The 18,218-nt window shown below is 35.8% G+C and overlaps 1 protein-coding gene across 1 annotated transcript in view; it reads left to right on the top strand.

Annotated features, from left to right (window-relative positions):
* The first annotated feature begins 214 nt into the window (after positions 1 to 214).
* The window catches only part of LOC139900187 (peroxidase 70-like), an 84,517-nt gene continuing 66,513 nt past the window's right edge, over positions 215 to 18,218 (top strand). The window contains exons 1-2 of the mRNA XM_071882981.1: positions 215 to 427; positions 545 to 739. Of these exons, the coding sequence (XP_071739082.1) occupies positions 215 to 427; positions 545 to 739 (408 nt within the window). The remainder of the gene's footprint in view (positions 428 to 544; positions 740 to 18,218) is intronic.

Raw genomic sequence — 18,218 nt, 5'->3', positions numbered from 1 at the left:
CTCCCGGCGCGAAGCGAGGGTTCGATAACTAGTTATATCTATAATATTGACATCAGTTTTTGTCTTTGGCCACTTCTAAAACCAACGCCCTTAAGCATCGATGACCCTTATAAATACCACATACGACCGCAACAACATATATACTAACAAAACTTATAAACAAAAGCATTTTGTACTACACGACCCTCTTGGTAACCAACTAGCTACGCAGAAAATGAACACTATAAGCATCTTAGCTCTCTTTGTTTTAATTGTTTTTTCGATCTTCCCCGCATCTTCTGCTTCGGCTTTGTCATCGAGTTACTACAATCGAGTTTGCCCCGAAGTTTTACCAACCATCAAACGCGTGGTAGAAGAAGCAGTGGCACAAGAACGCCGCATGGGCGCTTCTTTATTACATCTTCATTTTCATGATTGCCTTGTTAATGTAAGTAACTTATAAGATAGAAACTTAGTTTTATTCTTATGGTTTTGTAACTAATGAATATTGTCATGATTCATTTTGTTAAAAGCTAATTTGTTTTGTGTATACTATATAATGTAGGGAAGTGATGCTTCTATTCTTTTGGATCAAACGTCAACTATCGACAGTGAGAAAAATGCAGGCCCAAATGCAAACTCGGCTAGAGGTTTTGAGGTTATTGACAAGATCAAATCTGAGGTCGACAAAGTTTGTCGTCGTTCTGTAGTATCATGTGCTGATATCTTAACTGTTGCTGCTCGTGATTCCGTCGTTGCAGTAAGTACTACATTATGATATTATAAACGTAATGAAATAATATAATAAAACTATTTACGACTCGTAGTTATTTAATAAAACTGGACATTGTTATTAATGATACCGCAACCCGCATGCGCATTTCATACGTATGCGGGCGCTAACTAGTGTGCGTATGCGTGAGATTGTGTGCTTTATGCGTGAAAGGACCCGTTCATATACATTATAAACGATTCACAATAGTTGATTACATTGCGAGGTATTTGACCTCTATATTATACATTTTACAAACATTGCATTCGTTTTTAAAAGACAATCTTTCTTTACATCGAAAATTGACAGGCATGCATACCATTTCATAATATCCACTATCCAACTATAAATTGATTTAATAATAATCTTTGATGAACTCAATGACTCGAATGCAACGTTCTTCGAAATATGCTATGAAAGACACCAAGTAATATCTTTAAAATGAGCAAATGCACAGCGAAAGATTTCTTTAACACCTGAGAATAAACATGCTTTAAAGTGTCAACCAAAAGGTTGGTGAGTTCATTAGTTTATCATAATCATTTATTTCCATCATTTTAATAGACCACAAGAATTTCATTTCCAGTTCTCAAAAATATACGTCCCATGCATAGAGACAAAAATAATCATTCATATGGTGAACACCTGGTAACCGACATTAACAATATGCATATAAGAATATTCCCTATCTTTCCGGGATCCTCCTTCGGACATGATATAAATTTCGAAGTACTAAAGCATCCGGTACTTTGGATGGGGTTTGTTAGGCCCAATAGATCTATCTTTAGGATTCGCGTCAATTAGGGTGTCTGTTCCCTAATTCTTAGATTACCAGACTTTAATAAAAAAGGGCATATTCAATTTCAATAATTCAACCATAGAATGTAGTTTCAATTACTTGTGTCTATTTCGTCAAACATTTATAAAAGCACATGTATTCTCAGTCCCAAAAATATAAAGGGTAAAAAGGCAAATGAAACTCACCATACTGTATTTCGTAGTAAAAATACATATAACGTCATTGAACAAGTGCAAGGTTGGCCTCGGATTCACGAACCTATATTAATTATATATATTTATATGTTGGTCAATATTTGTATAGCAATTTAGGTCAGGTCATAGTGTAATCCTATCCTATAGCTCGAGTCTGACTCTACAGTATAGTAACATGTTATATTACTCATGCTCAATTAAGATTCTAGTAAAAGGTGACGTGTGAAACAACGTAACACAAATGGTTTCATAATCATAAAATAGTATTTTAGGTTTTTTTTTTTTTTTAGAGAAAATCAACACAAAAAGTTAACTGAAAAGTTAACAGGAAAAGTCAAAGTTCAAAGTCAAAAGTCAAAGGTTAAAGTCAAAAGTCAAAGGTCAAAGTAAAAATGAGGTCGCATGCAAATATATAATAACTTATACAAAAATGATTTTCGGTCAAACATGACTAAACGGGCCACTTCAGCTATTTTTAGAAAAATTATCGGAACTCCGATTGATAAACGGCCAAAGATAAAAGTTACACATTACCAAAAAGATTAAGCATAAATATTACAGAAGTAAACTAAACCTAGACAACTCGTAGTTGCCAACGCGTTTTCGGCGTTTCAAAGTTAATTTTTCAGCTTTAATAAATTAACAAAAGTGACCGAGTAGCCTACTTTGGAGATTTTTAGCAAATTCCTCAAAACTCGTATTGACAAACGGTCAAAGCCTGCAAATTCTCGTTACCACAAAGATATAACATGATTTTTGGCAAGAGTAAACACATATCAGGCCGACCATGACAACTGATACAAAACTGACATTTTTAAATAAAAAAGTTTCAGCTCTTTTTAGAATTTTAAAATGTGACCAAACCGTCAACTTTGATGATTTTTAGAAAAATCGTCGAGACTCGAATTGACAAACGGCCAGAGTCGTTTGTTAGACCTTACAGCAAAGAATTCAGTGGTATTTTTTTTTATATATGAAACAACGCAGATCAGCGAGAATTTCAGTTCCTGTTTCGACATTTCATCAAAATTTGCAAAACTTCTTTTGTCCATAACTTGACAACCGTTCAACGAAACGAGACGTGCTTTATATGAAAATTCATCTACTCGACGAGTAGAATCCAAATAACCACTTTTTATAACCCAGAAAATTAGTTCACTAATTATCATCAGCAATTTTAATTACGAAATTAATTATGCAATTTGTTTATTTCATAACTTTCTAACCGTTACTTGGATTCAAGTGATTCTTAAACCAAAATTCAACTATTTTTCGCTAGCTTTCCAACGAAATGCATATCTTATACCTTATCTCAATCGTATATGTAACTAATTCAGGAATCAACATAACCTATCTAATGGCAATATCAAAAGTACAAGCATGCATAAATCTATATACTCGAGCACTAGTCAGGGATACACTATTAGTATGTAAAAATTAAATTATGAGTACTCACATATCAATATTGAGATTCAATATTGCAGGAAATGTACGTAAACGCAACGGAGATGATAAACACTATATTGACCTCACGAGCATACCCATGAACCATACTCAATCACCTCCATAGCTATAACCCATAATTTCTTTAATTCTATCCCACTCGAAAAAACAACTTCGAACTCACTCGGACAGCTCTCCGTCGTAATATTTTATGTATACTAATAATATCTTGAGATAATACGGAGTAAATATATATATATATATATATATATATATATATATATATATATATATATATATATATATATATATATATATATATATGTAAATCGATTGAGAGAGTTTAGAGAAAACTATTTTCAAGTTTTTATGAAATAATGAAACCTATTGAATTCTATTTATAATAGATTTTTGAATTATTAAAGTGAATTATTAAAGTATGAATTATTAAAGTGAATTATTAAAGTATGAATTATTAAAGTAAATTATTAAAGTATGAATTATTAAAGTGAATTATTAAAGTATGAATTATTAAAGTTAAAGTAAAGTAAAAATAAAGTAAAGGTAAAGTTTAAGTATAGTAAAAGTATAAAACTATGTACGTATAATACGCGTATAAATATATATAATATTAATTTAAATCGTTATATATATTTAATAAAATAAAATATAAATATCGTTATCTTTATCATACTAGTTAAGTAATGAGTTGTCAAAAGTGGTTCTAGATATTTATAAAAGTTATATACGTTTTAATAATAAAGTTCTTTTTAAACTGAAAACGTTTTTGTACGTTTGAAACTAAATAGATCAATCGAGTCTTTATGAGATTCAATCTTCCACTATCCTTTGTCTAGTTCTCAATGATTGACAATTTATTCATATTTATAAATCACTTTACCATTTTCCGAATATTGTTAAAATGAAAAGATTTCTCAAATCAACGTGGGCCTTTCAACAGAGACTTGTAATCATAATTCAATATATCTGATAATTCAATCATTTGATCTTATCTTCTAATTCCATTGATAAACATTTTGAAACAGATACAATCATATAAAGTATTTAATCTAATATTTTGTTTACGTTTCAAGTTATAATATATATACACATATACATATATAATCATATTCGTTTAATGGTTCGTGAATCGTTAGAACTTGGTCGAGGTTGAATGAATGTATGAACATAGTTTAAAATTCTTGAAATTTAACTTAACAAATATTGCTTATCGTGTCGCAAACATATAAAGATTAAAGTTTAAATTTGGTTGGAAATTTCCGGGTTGTCACAGTACCTACCCGTTAAAGAAATTTCGTCCCGAAATTTGAGTGGAAAGGTCGTGAATGATAATAAGTATGTTTTCATGATGCATACGGGCTGAAAATTAGAGTTTTATCATCAGCGAATACTTTGGATAAACAATTCATTTATATGAAGAGTACGAATGAAGGTAACATAGAAGAGTGAAATGAGTAAGTGTAGATTCATCTTATCATTTGACGTAGATATGATTGATTCCCAGATTTTAAGGGATTTGAAGAAAATCTTCTTAATAAGATTTGACTCTCCGGTAATCAAGGGAATTAGGATCCGCTTTAAATGCGATCGTCCATTTTAATTGTTCTGTCGGAGATTTTCTTATAAATTCACCTCCTTCGTTTCCTTACAACTCACACCATCTGTTGATGCATTTTATGCAAGTCCCTAGACATCTACCCACGTCCATTGCAGGTACAACAGTTTACAGGCCACCATGATTGCTCGTTATTATCCTATCCGTGTTTGTATATGGTTACAGGAACTGCAGGAACGAGATTTAGATGTTTGACTATGTTAGACTTAGTCAGACGTACGAGTGAAGCCTCACTAGTACGGCTGACAGGCTCATACGCATGGTTGATGCTGAGCTAAGTCACAATTACAACCTAAATGATAAGACACGAGTGAGTGATCACCCGTACGGTTGATGAAGCCAACTCGTACGTGTGATGAATGAATCGTATGGGTGTGTCAACAGCAGGGGTATATAAAGTCTTATGTTCTTCATTTTAGGTTAAGCCTCTCATTTGTTACACACACTCAGATCTAGTGAGCTCCTTCGATTCTCTCTCAGTCCAAATTACCCAGGTGGTGAATAATAGCTCTAGGTGTTGATCTAATCACACTTGATTTAGTTGTGGTTTGACTAAATTAATCAAAAAAAAACTTTACCTATTCACTAGAGGGTTTGATTCACTTATTCTGCCATTGTGTGAGTTAAATCTGTTGATTTCTAAGTTCCTAGTCATGTTTCATCACCTTCTATTCTTTCCCCCTCAACTCATATTTTAAAGTATTCATCAATATACTCCATCCAGTTCTGATTCTCGATATACTTCTAACTTTCATATCGGTCATTCTTCTTTTTTTTTATCTACCGCCGGAAGAATCTATTTACTTCTACTATACTCTTGGGTTTATAGTGTTCCTAGTTCTCCCGTGTCTTTATATTGCTATATGCATCGATATATATGGTTTATAATTTCTGGTTTGTCGTTGGGCTTTATATATTCCCTTATATTTCAAAGTCTCTGCTTCTGTCTTCTATAATCATTATCATTCACAGTTAATGCTCTCTTTTATTTGCTGCAATTTATACCCCAATTTCTATTTCGGAGTTTTGTCCTTTCGTTTCTTCTTCTTGCGATTAAGCACCGCTTGTAATGGTCCAGAATTCACAGATATGAATTTCGAAATGAACATTGTTAATGTTCTAGGAAGGAAATCGTGATGGCACGATCTTGACTTGTCAAATTACTAAAATACCTTGGAAAAGGCCGAATCATCAAGAAATATTTTCTTGATATTTTAGAGGTTAAATAGAATACAAGAGTCGTATAACATGGCACATGATGATGTTATGATCTGTGAATCATCACGTTCCATTTAGAAACTTAGCATGACTTACTGTAATATAATCACATTGATCAAGTGTCATTATATTATACTAATTCATGCTTCAGTTCCCAACACTACTTCAAAATATTTCTATTTTAAACTTGAAGGTTTTAGAATTTAGAAACTAAAATAGTTTCTTTTATGATGTAATACAGATAGCGCGAAGAGGTAAATGATTTCAAATAAGAAAAATTAAGAAAATATCTTCAGAAATATGGAGGATATTTATAATGAAAGATATGATGATATTTTAGAATTTCTAATATCAGAGGATGATGAAGAATATTGTCCGCAGGGGTTTAGAGTCAGGAGCAAGGTATTCATTAATGACTTCGGCAGATACTGAATTATTTGGATCCTTTGAAGTCAGGTTCAGTCTTTGTAATTTGTCCACAGCCTCCTTCCTACTTTGCTCAATCCGTTTTCCAGTTCCAAGACTTCTCTTTTTCTGCGCTTTGCCAGCACACCTATTCATTATCATCAAACTTTTACTGTTAAGGTCGTTTATAGTTTTTTTGCTGCTTCATCAGTATTTTTCCATTTTCGGAGAACCAATTCGTAGTTCGAAGTGTTTTTCAGAATCTTCACATTCAAATTAAGTCCAGAAGATAGACGTTATATATACACATATAACTGTTGGCGTAGACATGCTGCGAGATTTCAAAATACTGATTGCTAATTCCCAATGATTCGTATGGAAATTCTCATTACAAGATGCGAATGAGTAAATGATGGGGTTTCAATGAATAATTATAATGACTTTTTGGAGAGGCTAAAGTCAAAGGGTAATGAAGTTGTTGATACATCTGTTAATAATGTGGTGGAATGTAAAAGGTTCCCTGGTAACGATGGTGTATATCTCAAGGTTATAATAAGGTTAGTCTGACTGAAAAGTCGAAGTTGACTTGCTGGAGCTGTGACAAAACTAGCTACTTTGAATAGGAGTCGCAAAGTTATTTTTGCTAATAAATGCTAAAGAATCTGACGCGGATACGTTGTTTAAACTTTTACTTTGGTTTCAAGAGTTTTTCGGGTACATAACTGTGGGTAACATGTGGTTGGATCATCATCTCGATTGCTCATCATTCGAAGTGTCTTCAGAAATTTTCGAAGGGTTTGAACACAAATTGTAATCATTAACATACATTTGATGTTCTAACACAGTTTTGAAGTCAAAATATAGCTTGTGAAAGATGTAAGGATCTAAGAGTGATGATTTTGGTCATATCTCAAGTTGAATTTTGAGATTTCAAAATCAGAATATGTAATTAAATTTTGAATGAGTATGGTTGTTTTGATTTCTATAAAAGAATGTATATTGTTGTGAAAGTAGGGAGTATAATGGATGATTTGCTGAATCAGATTCGAAGAATGTAATATATTAATTGTGAATTTATATATCTCTCGGGTATTACCTACCCGTTAAAAAAATTTCACAATTAATATTTTGTACAAAAGAATTTTATTACAGTCTTTATGAAAATATATATATATGTATATTTTCTTCAGATGTAACATAGATTTAATGTTAAATTAAACTCATTTGATTTATGGTTGAAACTAGAATTGAATAATCCCTAAAGGCTTTAAAAAGTACATAACTTTTACGCAGTATTTCTTTAATGACATTGAAATTATGAATCAATACTTCGTTATTTGTTGATGTATGATGTTCGGTTCGTGGAATTCTTGTGAATTTCGCAAAGTACGAATGATGTTATCTGAAAAGTTTCGGGTACATCGATGATGAAAGTGTAAAATCAAATATATACTTGATTTATTATGAATTGGAATTTGTTGAATTGCGACAAAGATTGTAGTTAACGCTGGTTAAGTTGCGGCCGAAGGATGTACATTATTGCATATTTGTAATATGAATTAACCGAGTAGTTAAGATTCACACACAATAGCTTAGCACGGAAAGATTTATTTTTATTTCAAAATATAAAAATATACATATAATTTCTTCAAAGGGAATGAGTTAATTCTTCATAACTCGTTGATACAATATACGGGTTATTGATTCGTAATGATGTCCATAGTGATTCTTGAGCTGACGGAGTTTGTGATGTTATATGTGTTGTTGATTCTGATGTTGATTGTACTGATGATGCTGGTGACGCTGATGGTACTGTTGATGCTGTTGGTAAAACAAGTTTAGCTTGTTAATCACACACCATTTTTGTCAGGGTTTCTACTCTTCCTTCTATCATTTTGGTTCGCTTAACTGATTTATGGTTAGGGCTAGATTGGATAATCTCTAAGACTTTAGAGATTACATAATCTGCGCGGAATGTTTCTCCAATGAAGTTATGAATTAATACTTCGTCGGTTATTGTTGTTGGTATTCCTTGGTATCTACAGGGCGTATGACATTGGTGCTCGTGGGACAGAGTGTAAATTTGAGGTTTACGACGTGGTTGTGGTTGGGGTGGTAATGGTACTATTGGCGTTGATGATGGTGTTACTGGTTATGCTGCTGATGCTGCTGCTGGTGTTTGTAATCTCTTCACCATATTCTCCAAAGCCACTACCCGAGCGCGAAGTTCGTTGACTTCTTCTATTATTCCAGGATGATTGTCGGTCGGAACGAGCGGATAAATAAAATATAAAATTTGATGTAATATATAATCGTGACGAGATACTCTGGAAATGAGCGAGAAAATGGTGTTTCGAACAGGTTCGTCGGTAAGTGCTTCAGGTTCTTCGCCAAGAGGGCAATGTGGTGGATGGAAAGGATCGCCTTCTTCCTGTTTCCAATGATTGAGGAGGCTACGAACCCATCCCCAATTCATCCAGAATAGGTGATGTCTGATTGGTTGATCCATTCCGGTCACACTGCTTTCGGAGCTTGAGTGAGATTCCATTTCGGAATCCGAGTGACTTGAACTGATGACAAATTCCATTTCGTACGATTGGATAAAGGATTTTCTATATAAAAATGATTTTTCGGCTATCGGGTGGTATTCGATTTACATAGGATATCTATATATAGAGATCAAAACATTTCATAGATTACGGAGGAATTTGCGGGATATGTCAGGCAAAGTTTAAAGTAAAAGATACGATAAGATATGATTTAGCAGATATGCTAAGATATGAATTTTGTCTATACACTACTCATGCAATTAATGTAGCAAGACGTGTCTAGACTAATAATGATAAGCAGGTAATTTCCTATGGATGATAAGCAGATGATTTTCGACTAGAAATGATAAGCAAAACTTTTGACATGCAGACACGGTCGAAGTCCAGACTCACTAATGCATCCTAATGACTTATCAGTTAGACACACTAATGCAGACCTGGTTCGCTAAGACCACCGCTCTGATACCAACTGAAAGGACCCGTTCATATACATTATAAACGATTCACAATAGTTGATTACATTGCGAGGTATTTGACCTCTATATTATACATTTTACAAACATTGCATTCGTTTTTAAAAGACAATCTTTCTTTACATCGAAAATTGACAGGCATGCATACCATTTCATAATATCCACTATCCAACTATAAATTGATTTAATAATAATCTTTGATGAACTCAATGACTCGAATGCAACGTTCTTCGAAATATGCTATGAAAGACTCCAAGTAATATCTTTAAAATGAGCAAATGCACAGCGAAAGATTTCTTTAACACCTGAGAATAAACATGCTTTAAAGTGTCAACCAAAAGGTTGGTGAGTTCATTAGTTTATCATAATCATTTATTTCCATCATTTTAATAGACCACAAGAATTTCATTTCCAGTTCTCATAAATATACGTCACATGCATATAGACAAAAATAATCATTCATAAGGTGAACACCTGGTAACCGACATTAACAATATGCATATAAGAATATCCCCTATCATTCCGGGATCCTCCTTCGGACATGATATAAATTTCGAAGTACTAAAGCATCCGGTACTTTGGATGGGGTTTGTTAGGCCCAATAGATCTATCTTTAGGATTCGCGTCAATTAGGGTGTCTGTTCCCTAATTCTTAGATTACCAGACTTTAATAAAAAAGGGCATATTCGATTTCGATAATTCAACCATAGAATGTAGTTTCAATTACTTGTGTCTATTTCGTCAAACATTTATAAAAGCGCATGTATTCTCAGTCCCAAAAATATAAAGGGTAAAAAGGCAAATGAAACTCACCATACTGTATTTCGTAGTAAAAATACATATAACGTCATTGAACAAGTGCAAGGTTGGCCTCGGATTCACGAACCTATATTAATTATATATATTTATATGTTGGTCAATATTTGTATAGCAATTTAGGTCAGGTCATAGTGTAATCCTATCCTATAGCTCGAGTCTGACTCTACAGTATAGTAACATGTTATATTACTCATGCTCAATTAAGATTCTAGTAAAAGGTGACGTGTGAAACAACGTAACACAAATGGTTTCATAATCATAAAATAGTATTTTAGGTTTTTTTTTTTTTTTTAGAGAAAATCAACACAAAAAGTTAACTGAAAAGTTAACAGGAAAAGTTAAAGTTCAAAGTTAAAAGTCAAAGGTTAAAGTCAAAAGTCAAAGGTCAAAGTAAAAATGAGGTCGCATGCAAATATATAATAACTTATACAAAAATGATTTTCGGTCAAACATGACTAAACGGGCCACTTCAGCTATTTTTAGAAAAATTATCGGAACTCCGATTGATAAACGGCCAAAGATAAAAGTTACACATTACCAAAAAGATTAAGCATAAATATTACAGAAGTAAACTAAACCTAGACAACTCGTAGTTGCCAACGCGTTTTCGGCGTTTCAAAGTTAATTTTTCAGCTTTAATAAATTAACAAAAGTGACCGAGTAGCCTACTTTGGAGATTTTTAGCAAATTCCTCAAAACTCGTATTGACAAACGGTCAAAGCCTGCAAATTCTCGTTACCACAAAGATATAACATGATTTTTGGCAAGAGTAAACACATATCAGGCCGACCATGACAACTGATACAAAACTGACATTTTTAAATAAAAAAGTTTCAGCTCTTTTTAGAATTTTAAAATGTGACCAAACCGTCAACTTTGATGATTTTTAGAAAAATCGTCGAGACTCGAATTGACAAACGGCCAGATTCGTTTGTTAGACCTTACAGCAAAGAATTCAGTGGTATTTTTTTTTTATATATGAAACAACGCAGATCAGCGAGAATTTCAGTTCCTGTTTTGACATTTCATCAAAATTTGCAAAACTTCTTTTGTCCATAACTTGACAACCGTTCAACGAAACGAGACGTGCTTTATATGAAAATTCATCTACTCGACGAGTAGAATCCAAATAACCACTTTTTATAACCCAGAAAATTAGTTCACTAATTATCATCAGCAATTTTAATTACGAAATTAATTATGCAATTTGTTTATTTCATAACTTTCTAACCGTTACATGGATTCAAGTGATTCTTAAACCAAAATTCAACTATTTTTCGCTAGCTTTCCAACGACATGCATATCTTATACCTTATCTCAATCGTATATGTAACTAATTCAGGAATCAACATAACCTATCTAATGGCAATATCAAAAGTACAAGCATGCATAATCCTATATACTCGAGCACTAGTCAGGGATACACTATTAATATGTAAAAATTAAATTATGAGTACTCACATATCAATATTGAGATTCAATATTGCAGGAAATGTACGTAAACGCAACGGAGATGATAAACACTATATTGACCTCACGAGCATACCATGAACCATACTCAATCACCTCCATAGCTATAACCCATAATTTCCTTAATCCTATCCCACTCGAAAAAACAACTTCGAACTCACTCGGACAGCACTCCGTCGTAATATTTTATGTATACTAATAATATCTTGAGATAATACGGAGTAAATATATATATATGTAAATCGATTGAGAGAGTTTAGAGAAAACTATTTTCAAGTTTTTATGAAATAATGAAACCTATTGAATTCTATTTATAATAGATTTTTGAATTATTAAAGTGAATTATTAAAGTATGAATTATTAAAGTGAATTATTAAAGTATGAATTATTAAAGTAAATTATTAAAGTATGAATTATTAAAGTGAATTATTAAAGTATGAATTATTAAAGTTAAAGTAAAGTAAAAATAAAGTAAAGGTAAAGTTTAAGTATAGTAAAAGTATAAAACTATGTACGTATAATACGCGTATAAATATATATAATATTAATTTAAATCGTTATATATATTTAATAAAATAAAATATAAATATCGTTATCTTTATCATACTAGTTAAGTAATGAGTTGTCAAAAGTGGTTCTAGATATTTATAAAAGTTATATACGTTTTAATAATAAAGTTCTTTTTAAACTGAAATCGTTTTTGTACGTTTGAAACTAAATAGATCAATCGAGTCTTTATGAGATTCAATCTTCCACTATCCTTTGTCTAGTTCTCAATTATTGACAATTTATTCATATTTATAAATCACTTTACCATTTTCCGAATATTGTTAAAATGAAAAGATTTCTCAAATCAACGTGGGCCTTTCAACAGAGACTTGTAATCATAATTCAATATATCTGATAATTCAATCATTTGATCTTATCTTCTAATTCCATTGATAAACATTTTGAAACAGATACAATCATATAAAGTATTTAATCTAATATTTTGTTTACGTTTTAAGTTATAATATATATACACATATACATATATAATCATATTCGTTTAATGGTTCGTGAATCGTTGGAACTTGGTCGAGGTTGAATGAATGTATGAACATAGTTTAAAATTCTTGAAATTTAACTTAACAAATATTGCTTATCGTGTCGGAAACATATAAAGATTAAAGTTTAAATTTGGTTGGAAATTTTCGGGTTGTCACAATGCGGTATGCGGATTCGTATCTGATGCCTTTATTCTCGGCACAGCGATTACTTGGCTAACAAGTAGATATCTTTTCCATAATTACATCCGTGATTCGGGGGAGTTTGTTATGGAAGGGATTGCCAATATCTCGGATGGTTCTAGAATTAGGGTTTGCCTATATATACAAACCCTAACTATCATTCCAGGGATCATAACATTACGTAATCACCATTTGCAGCTCACATTACGTAATTAACATCCTTCTTCGTATCTTTAAGGTTAACAGGTTAGTCCTTCATTAAGCTAGTACCTACAACCTTATTTGGGGCCTTCTAATCGACGATCGTCATTAAAGGTGGACTTAATCACTTGGCCACCCCGCCGACATCATCATGTCGGCCAGGGTTATTCACGGTAGCCGGACCGGAGAGCCACGTTCTAAGATCCTTAAACCCCCCTAACGTATTGAGCAGGCATGTTAAACCCTATGGTGAAAACATGCATGATCAAGTGGTGCTTTCATTGAGAGTCGAATTAGTTCAAGACCGTTTAATTGGTTTTTCTTTTAAAAGGTTTTGAATTATAAGGCTTATTATTCACGAAATTTTTTGAATTTTTTCTTTTAACAGTATCATGACTTCCGGGGACTCGTCGGAACGTACTCAAACGGATAATCAAAACACACCATCTGGCAGTCAGCATATGCAGGCTATGACTACAGGGACGGGATACGCACCTTATCTTCCACCTGTATCCGGCGAGCCTTTTCAGAGGTATAAGCCGATATATCCAGATGGGGGCAAACTCGCCAGTTACCACCACGCGGTTGGATTTTTCCGCAGTGGATCCAAGGGTCATCTTGGTAGGTATTAGCAGTGAAACAGTAGGCCCGCACGTAGTATGTTGTGGCCAGGTACCTATTTATAGTACCACGATTTCAATCCCTTTGCAGACACAGAGTGTGCAGCAGAATTCATCGTTTACACCGCTGCAGCCTTGGCAACCACCGCGTCCAATTTCGCAGTTTTTGACTCCTGTGGACGCGCAGGAATTACTTAATAGTTGGGGATTCGGTGTCATTCCGGATGCCAATTCTCATTGGACGCCGGTAACCGCAGAACAGCAAAGCACTGCGCATACGGTTGGGCTTATAGCGGCGTATCCTCAGGTCTCGTAGGCATCTGCGCTACAGGTTTCGGCACCTTTTCAGATACCCGTATACTCCGCGCCTGCAAGCCTGCCTTCTTTTCCAAATCAGCCTTGGCTGTATCCACAGATGCCAGGGCAGGCATGGCAAAATATTCAGGGGTAGGCGAATCTCGCAAGCCAATTTATGCAGGCGGCACCTCCTGACATGGTCCACCTATTTTTATAACCTGATTTTGTTCAGGATATGATGAGGCGTTTCTTCGCAGGGCTCAAAGGTGACCCTGTTAAACCACCTTTTGAGCTACCAACTACCTTTGATAAGTTTCCTCCGCATATAACTGCATATCTGCCTCCCTCTGCGCCAAAGATATCTCACACGTTGGGTACTTACAATGGCTTAACCGATCCAGATGACTTCTTGCAGCGTTTTGAAGGCGTAATGCGCAATCAAGGTTGGGTGGATCCGGTTGCGTGTCAGATATTTCCAATGACACTGCAGGGTATTGCTCATGAATGGTTTAATAAACTATCGGCAGGTAGTATAGCCGGGTTTATGGATCTGCGGACAAAATTCTTGCTGCAATATCAGAATCAGAGGCCACGCAAACACACTCATATCGAATGTCATGATATTACGCAGAAATCCAAGGAATCTTTGGGTGAATTTCTCACAAGATATACTAATGAGTGTCTGCGCATACCTGATCTCAAGCTAGAGCAACAGATTTTCGGACTCATACATGGTATAAACTCAGAACGTCATCCAACGCTGGTAAGGCGTCTGCGCCATACGGTCCCAACAACTTATGCTGAAGCGCTTAATGAATGCCATGACTATATGCGGAGTGGCGAAGATAATGATATTCCAACAAGTTCACGCAACGAGAGGAAAGATGATGATGATCGTTCGCATGATCAAAATCGTGGCAATACCTCTCGCGGAAGGTATCCTAGCGGTGGTCCTATAAGGAATGATAAAGGGAAATCAAGTGGTAATTATCGAAACAATAATCAGTGCGGCATCAACAATCAGAACTATGCGCTGTTTAAAAGTTTGTCCAAAACGCCAAAAGAAATTTTGGCAACCGAACCGGTGTGCGCGACCTTTGCAATCCCGACTCCGCTTACAGAATTTGGTAAGCGGGATAAAATAAAGTATTGTGAATTCCATGACGACTACGGTCATGACACTAATCGGTGTAAAAACTTAATGGAACGAGTGCTCGAAGCACTGCGTGCAGGCAAGTTGGATCATCTGAAACCACCTAAGAAGGATAAGGGAAAAACTACGGAGGAAGGTTCAAAGGCTAAAACTTTCACATGGCAAAAGGTTGATAAAACAAAAAGCGCTGACTTAACCATCAATATGGTCGACGTAGAGAAAGTTTTCCAGCGGAGAAAGTACAATGATCAGCAGGATTGGGAACTTCTTCCAATTACTTTCCCTCCTGTAATGTCAATCGACACAATTAATGAGCCAATTATCATCAAGTGTCGTATCCCTACCTGCGGGGTACAAATTAAACGCATGCATGTTGACACCGGGAGTGGCGTTGACATTATGTACGAGCATTGCTATCGTTTCCTTCCTGCAGAAGTTAAGATGCAGCTACGCCAGTCTGATATTTCGTTATCTGGGTTCTCTGGAGAAAGCTCATGGACGATAGGGCGGATAGAGTTGGCTGATTTTTATGTGGTACGATCGACTTCGCGTAATAACGCGCTGCTAGGAAGAAACTTCATACGGTGTTTTAACATTATACCGTCAATAGTGCATGGCTTGATTAAGTTTCCTACAGTGGGAGGCGTTGCCACGATTGCGTCACATCAAACAACCGAGTGGTGTGGCTCAGTTGTGCCTGTAAGCACTCCCAGCCTGGGGGAACAACTCGCAAACTGTGCGGTCATAGCGAATCGTTTACATCCAGATAAGAGAATTAAAATCGGCGCAGGTTTGTCAGCTGAAACCAAGGCTAAGCTACATGGAATATTATCCGCAAACGCAGATGTTTTCGAGTGGCGCGAATCAGATATGACTGGGGTTCCGCGAGATATTGCGGAACATAAATTGAATGTTAATCCATCACTCACGCCCGTTAGGCAGAAGAAGCAGCATATGGCTCTTGAACGCAGTGATTGGTTGTGCGCGGAAGTAGACAACTTAGTCAAAGCAAACATTCTGCGGGAAGTACGCTATCAGACATGGGTTGCTAATCCTGTGTTAGTCAAAAATGCTGACGTTAATTGGCGGATGTGCGTTGATTTTAAGGACATTAATAAAGCATGTCCTAAGGATAACTACCCTCTCCCGGAGATAGATTGGAAGGTGGAATCATTGTCAGGTTTCTGGTACAAGTGTTTCCTGGATGCGTACAAGGGTTATCACCAAATCTTAATGGCTGCGGAAGATGAGGACAAGACTGCTTTCCATACGCCGCAAGGTATTTACTGTTATACGAAGATGCCCTTCGGATTAAAAAACGCAGGCGCAACCTATCAACGGGTAATTGATGCGGCATTCAAGCACCAAATTGGTAGGAATCTTGAAGCGTACGTCGATGACTTGGTAATTAAGAGCAACACTGAGGAAGAAATGCTCGCGGACATCTTAGAAATGTTTGCATCTCTACGCAGGATAAACATGAAGCTTAATCCCCTCAAATGTAGTTTTGGGGAAGAGGAAGGCAAGTTTCTAGGTCATGTGGTGACAGCGAGGGGAATCAAGGCGAATCCCAAAAAGATTGAAGCCATTGATAGTTTGCCATCTCCGAAGACAAAGAAAGATGTGCAGAGTCTAACCGGGAAGCTTGCAGTGATCACGCGGTTTTTGTCGAAGGACGCAGAGCGACAATTGCCATTCTTCAATACTTTGAAGAGTTGTTTAAATAAAAAAGACTTTGTATGGACTCAGGAGGTAGAATCAGCCTTCCAGGAGATGAAAAAGGTGCTCGCTGAATTACCAACACTCACCGCGCCAGTAACAGAAGAAACGCTTACGCTGTACCTTGTGGCATCGAAAGAGGCAATCAGCTCAGTCCTTATCGCGGACCGCAGAAAGACGCAAATGCCGGTCTACTTCGTGAGCAAGACGCTGACATCAAGCGAAGTAAACTATTCGCCAATAGAAAAGCTAGTATAGGCGCTGTTCCATACGGCGCGGCGTTTGCGCCGATATTTTCAAGCACATCCAATTGTGGTTCTAACTGATCAACCAATCAAACAGGTTGGTACATGCCTAATTTGCGGTAATGTCCGGGTTTACCGCATTGACTAACGCAATCATTTTTCTTTCAGGTGTTGTACAAGCCTGAAATTTCTGGCCGAATGGCTAAATGGGCAGTTGAGTTAGGAGAACATGAAATAAATTTTTCTTCGCGAAGCGCGGTTAAGGGTCAAATACTTGCGGATTACCTTGCAGAGTTACCTGCGGATGTCGAGGCATCAGCAGAACATCAAGATACGCCTACACCAACTTTGTCACCATGGGAATTATATACCGATGGTGCTTGCAGCGCAGTTGGCGCGGGTGCGGGTGTAATTTTAACAGGTCCAGACAGTGAAGAGCATACATATGTGCTAAGGTTTAATTTTGCTGTTACGAACAACGAAGCAGAATATGAGGCTCTGTTAGCGGGTATGTGCATTGCGCATAAATTGAATGTTAAAATTCTGCACGCTTATGTGGATTCAACGCTAGTGTGCAGCCAAGTCAGCGGGGACTTTGAAGCGCACGACATTGCCATGCAGCAATATTTATCGCTTGTTCATAACCTCGCTGACCAGTTTGAAGCTTTTCAAATCTCCCACGTAATGCGGGGGCAAAATAAGAAAGCGGATGCGCTTAGCAAATTGGCTGCTCTGGCTTTTGATCATCCGGGGAAGAAAGTTCTTATAGAAGAACTGTATGAGAAATCCATTGTTATGATGCCTTTGGTAGCGCCTGTTGAGGAATCCAGCTCAACATGGATGACACCTATTATTGCTTTCCTGCGGGATGGCACATCACCTGTGGATTCCGTTGATGCGAAGAAGGTCCGCACCAAGGCACCACTGTATGCCCTTGAGGGTGACGTCCTATATCGAAAAAATTATTTAGGGCCGCACTTAAGATGTATTGGTCCGA

Source organism: Rutidosis leptorrhynchoides, chromosome 3, assembly GCF_046630445.1.
Source record: "Rutidosis leptorrhynchoides isolate AG116_Rl617_1_P2 chromosome 3, CSIRO_AGI_Rlap_v1, whole genome shotgun sequence".
In the NCBI taxonomy this organism is placed as follows: Eukaryota; Viridiplantae; Streptophyta; class Magnoliopsida; order Asterales; family Asteraceae; genus Rutidosis; species Rutidosis leptorrhynchoides.
Note: the sequence above shows the minus strand (reverse complement) of the source record. Positions and strands in the feature narration are given on the sequence as shown.